Source organism: Sander vitreus, chromosome 2 (assembly GCF_031162955.1).
Source record: "Sander vitreus isolate 19-12246 chromosome 2, sanVit1, whole genome shotgun sequence".
NCBI classification, from domain to species: Eukaryota; Metazoa; Chordata; class Actinopteri; order Perciformes; family Percidae; genus Sander; species Sander vitreus.
The window spans coordinates 2,767,753-2,772,752 of record NC_135856.1 but is presented as its reverse complement, the minus strand read 5'-3'; the positions used below and the strand labels follow the sequence as shown (position 1 = coordinate 2,772,752).

General features: G+C 45.4%; 1 protein-coding gene across 2 annotated transcripts in view; it reads right to left on the bottom strand.

Moving 5' to 3' along the window:
* Window positions 1–2,402, bottom strand: part of LOC144532325 (SERTA domain-containing protein 2-like) — a 10,771-nt gene extending 8,369 nt beyond the window's left edge. The window contains exon 1 of one of the 2 annotated variants that reach the window (XM_078273023.1): window positions 2,161–2,402. In XM_078273023.1, coding sequence (XP_078129149.1) covers window positions 2,161–2,165 — 5 coding nt within the window. In that variant the 5' untranslated portion in view covers window positions 2,166–2,402. The remainder of the gene's footprint in view (window positions 1–2,160) is intronic. The other variant, XM_078273031.1, reaches the window with a different exon arrangement.
* Window positions 2,403–5,000: the final 2,598 nt, after the last annotated feature.

The following is a 5,000-nucleotide window of genomic DNA, read 5'->3' as shown; positions in this document are numbered from 1 at the left end:
GTCGGTTGATCAAAAACTCGACTACATGAACGAAAAGAAAACCAAATGAAATCCTAGTTGATCCAACTAACCAGGGAAGTCCCAGGACATGTATGCATGGATTTGTGTTTAAATGACAGAAAATTGTCCAAAAAAAACTTGAAAAAGGCGACAAAAACAACGGAATAATTGTCAAAAAAAGGCCACAAAAACTCAGAAAAAACTGCCAAATAAAAACTTGCAAAATGCTTAAAAAACCCCCAAACAAACCTTGAACAAAAGTGTCCAAAAAGGCAACAAAAACATTGAAAAGATTGTCAAAAAAGCGAACAAACAATCTGAAAAAATGCATCAAAAACGTTGAGAAGGAAGAAAGACCTCAGAAAAAGCTCACGGCGCCTGTGGTAAGCGGCATCCTGCAGAGTGTGTGAGTCCAACGTTGACGTCTTACATAATACACACAAAGTGTTGATTGTGCTGCGAGCAGCAGAGTGACCGTCTGTCAGACCACATTCTTCCCTTTAAACCTCAGCTCCACAGCAGGAAACGTAGCACACGCCGACCTCTGATCTGTGTCACCACATCCGGGGGAAACACTCCACGATGTCCTACACACACACAGGTGCACACACCCATGAACACACACACACACACACACACACACACACACACACACACACAGGTGCACACACCCATGCACACACACACACACACACACACACACACACACACACGAGCACAACCACCCACCCACGGGCTCACACCCATGAACACACGCACACACACACACCCAGGCACGCGCACGCGCACACACACACACACACACACACACACACACACGGGCTCACACACACACACACACACACACACACAGGCACACAGCACACACCCACCGCGCACGCACACACCCACTGACACACACACACACGCACACACACACATGACACACGCGCACACACACACACGCACACACACACACACACACACACACGCACACACGCACACACACACACGCAGCACACACACACCCACGGGCACACAGCACACACACACACACGAGCACACAGTACCCACCCACGAGCACGCACACACACACACACACACACACACACACACACACACACACACACACACACACACCCAAGCACGCACGCCAACACACACACACACACACATTTCTCCTCTTCCTGTGGCCTCCATTTCCATTTTTGTGCAATAGAAATGTAAACTTTTTTCTGCCAAACTAACTAAACTAATCATTTAATCTTGGCCAGTAAATAACAACAAATTATTATACTTTTGATGATTTAAAAAAAGTTTTAAAGGCTGTTCATAGTTGCTATTGATACTAGTTTATTTTCTTTTAATTCTTTAATATCTGTAAATGAAACTGAAAAGATATCTGTATCTGCCTCTAATAAATCCATAAAACATGTATTACTTATTCTACAAAAAGCTGGGGGACATGACAGGTCTGTTTTGTTGATACAACAGAACATATAAAAAATGTAAAATAATATAACTATGGAGTACATTTTGAGTGCCAAAATAAAACTCTCCTATGGGAAAATTAAAGATAATTTAAAGTTACACAGAGGATAAAAGTCACTACTGTCCTATAGTTACTATAACCAACTAAAACAACATTATTGTCATTTAAAGCTAATTTCCCTGCCCCTTTTATGACAGTCACTTAACGCCGGTAGCCTATGTATAAATCACTGCGGTGAGCACAGTGAGTATAAAGCTGTCAAAACAGCAGCTGGTTCCCAGACCCTCCGGGACCTCCAGGCCACCGGCTGCTCGCCTACCACCTGCCCGGCCACCAGGCACCGTCACCCGGCCACAGCCTCCACACAGCACCGGAGAAAAAAAGCGGTTCGTCTCATTCCAATTTTTATTTAAAACAAAATAAAACTCGCTCTTTATGAATATTAACCGGTTCCTGTGTGGATGATAAAATGTGTATACTACGATATGTTTTTGATTTTAAACACTGTAATAACGTTAAAAAACACACACAACAGAGGCTTTCTTTCTCTCCATAAGTTAACGTTGCTAGGTTACGCAAACCGCTCACACTGTCCAGGCTCTAAACGGACAAACGGCTCCCCCCGGAGAGGCGGGGCAGACGGACAAGTTTCTGTGTTTTAAAGGTGTCGGTGCTGGTCTGTCACTCACCACATGTAGCTAGTCCCGTCCAGGGTCTCCTCTGCTGCATGGGTGTCGTCGGGGAGGCCAGTAGCGGGATCGGCGGACGGTCAGGCGGAGGAAGAAAGGGCGAGACGACGGAGGACAAAACGAGCCGTTAGTCCGTTTGTTTATTTATTTGTACTCTGCCGCCGCCACTGTTGCCCCGGCGGCTGCCTCGACCTCAACACACCGAGCTCCACACACACAATGGCGAAGAGGAGCGGAGGCGGAGGAGGAGATATGTCACCCGAGGATCGCCAGTCAAGACAGCGAGAACCGCCATTAAAACCGCGTCCAATGAACTTCAAAATAAAAGGGTTCTTAACGTCCATACACTTCAAAATAAAAGGGTCTATAAAAATGCATCGTTGATTAAATAAATAAATCAATATCATTAAATATATAAAATGATGAATGAAATTCTGAGTGCAGGGTTTACATTCAAAAGTGCATTAAAATAAATAAATAAAAGCAGCACACACATTTATATCAAACAGTGTCAATGTGTTTGACATTTTAGGTATATTTAAAATAACCATTACCAACATTTAGTGCTGTTTTAAATAAAAGATAGATAGCTTTAAATTGAAAAATTAGCAAATAATACGAACCATTAATTCAGTAGATGTTTACATTTTATGTAGCTATGCAATAACTTAATATACAGCTACAATTCTTAATTATTTAACGTGCGTAATCTAAAGCTTTTACTTTGAAGGCCAACCGGAAATGTCCTTAACAGCCGTGTCTCACTGCTGTAAGCTTGTTGCAGCTCCGTGTCTGGCGGTCAGAGTACACTGACAGTGTAATGGTAAACTGTGGGAGCTTTTTGGAGACACATGAGGGCTAGCCGAAGGGTTTATACTCGTTTTTGAGGCACAACAACAACCTTCCTCCGCAGTGCGTTGGAGGAAGGTCTGGCAGTGCGAGACTAGTAGTTCAGTAACACCAAGTCCGCTCCTCTCAGAGTAAAAATCCCTCAACTCCAGCCAGGTTTAAATGTCCCATCCCTGTAAACCTGCTGCTGACTGTAAGATATAAACAGTCCAGTTAAGCGTCTGCAGCGTTGTTGTTTATGCTCCTCAGGCTGAGTGAAAAACCACAAATATGTGAAGCATTCCAGTTATTCAGCGTTGGACTTTCCTGTCACTGTCAGCTGTGCACATTAAACCCAAAAGGGGTAAACGTCTCATCTACTTACAACACAAGTCCTATCCACAATATCTCCCAATAAGTTTAAAGTGTTCATGTTATGCTTTTTGGCTTTTCCCCTTTCCTTTATTGTGTTATATAGCTTATTTTTGTGCACGTTATATGTTTAAAAAGTGAAAAAGCCCAAAGTCCCCCCCAAAGGGACTTACCATCTCCAACAGAAAACACTGTTCACAAACTGCTCCAAACAGCTCTGTTGTAGTCCAGCCTTTACTTCAGAGACAAACGTGGTCACTTTGGAACACGTTATAATGCTCGCCTAGCTGCTAGCATGGCACGCCCTCATACTCTGCTTCTGACTGGCTAGTAGTCCTTACCTAGGTACTGTCAGGACACGCCCTCATACTCTGCTTCTGACTGGCTAGTAGTCCTTACCTAGGTACTGTCAGGACACGCCCTCATACTCTGCTTCTGACTGGCTAGTAGTCCTTACCTAGGTACTGTCAGGGCACGCCCTCATACTCTGCTTCTGACTGGCTAGTAGTCCTTACCTAGCGTACTGTCAGGGCACACCCTCATACTCTGCTTCTGACTGGCTAGTAGTCCTTACCTAGGTACTGTCAGGACACGCCCTCATACTCTGCTTCTGACTGGCTAGTAGTCACTTACCTAGCTACTGTCAGGACACGCCCTCATACTCTGCTTCTGACTGGCTAGTAGTCCTTGCCTAGGTACTGTCAGGCACGCCCTCATACTCTGCTTCTGACTGGCTAGTAGTCCTTACCTAGTGCTGTCAGGGCACGCCCTCATCTCTGCTTCTGACTGGCTAGTAGTCCTTACCTAGGTACTGTCAGGGCACGCCCTCATACTCTGCTTCTGACTGGCTAGTAGTCCTTACCTAGCTACTGTCAGGACACGCCCTCATACTCTGCTTCTGACTGGCTAGTAGTCCTTACCTAGGTACTGTCAGGGCACGCCCTCATACTCTGCTTCTGACTGGCTAGTAGTCCTTACCTAGCTACTGTCAGGGCACGCCCTCATACTCTGCTTCTGACTGGCTAGTAGTCCTTACCTAGCTACTGTCAGGGCACGCCCTCATACTCTGCTTCTGACTGGCTAGTAGTCCTTACCTAGCTACTGTCAGGGCACGCCCTCATACTCTGCTTCTGACTGGCTAGTAGTCCTTACCTAGCTACTGTCAGGGCACGCCCTCATACTCTGCTTCTGACTGGCTAGTAGTCCTTACCTAGCTATTGCACATGTGCAACTCCCAACAAAGATGGAACAGAAGTGCGATGTCTCACATATACTTTCTGGTACGCACTAGATACTTTCTGGAGAGCACGAGAAACGTACTACTTTTTTTTCATAAAAAAATGACTCAAAGTGATTTATTATTACTTTAATCACAGCTGCTCCACAATTCTTACAGTACGTGTCCATATTCACGTTGTTTCCACGGATGGGATCGCCCCGCTTTCCAGCATTGCACGCTATATATAGTGGGCTCGCCACTAGGTTCTCTTCACTGACCAATGACAAGCAAAGAAAACAGGCTCTGCCCTCCTACACCTGCGATGGCTGCAGCTGATTGGACGAACGTCTAACGTGGGTCTGGCTGCTCCCGAATTTCCAAACCGACCATAACGGCGGCTCAGTCAGAATACGATCTCGTA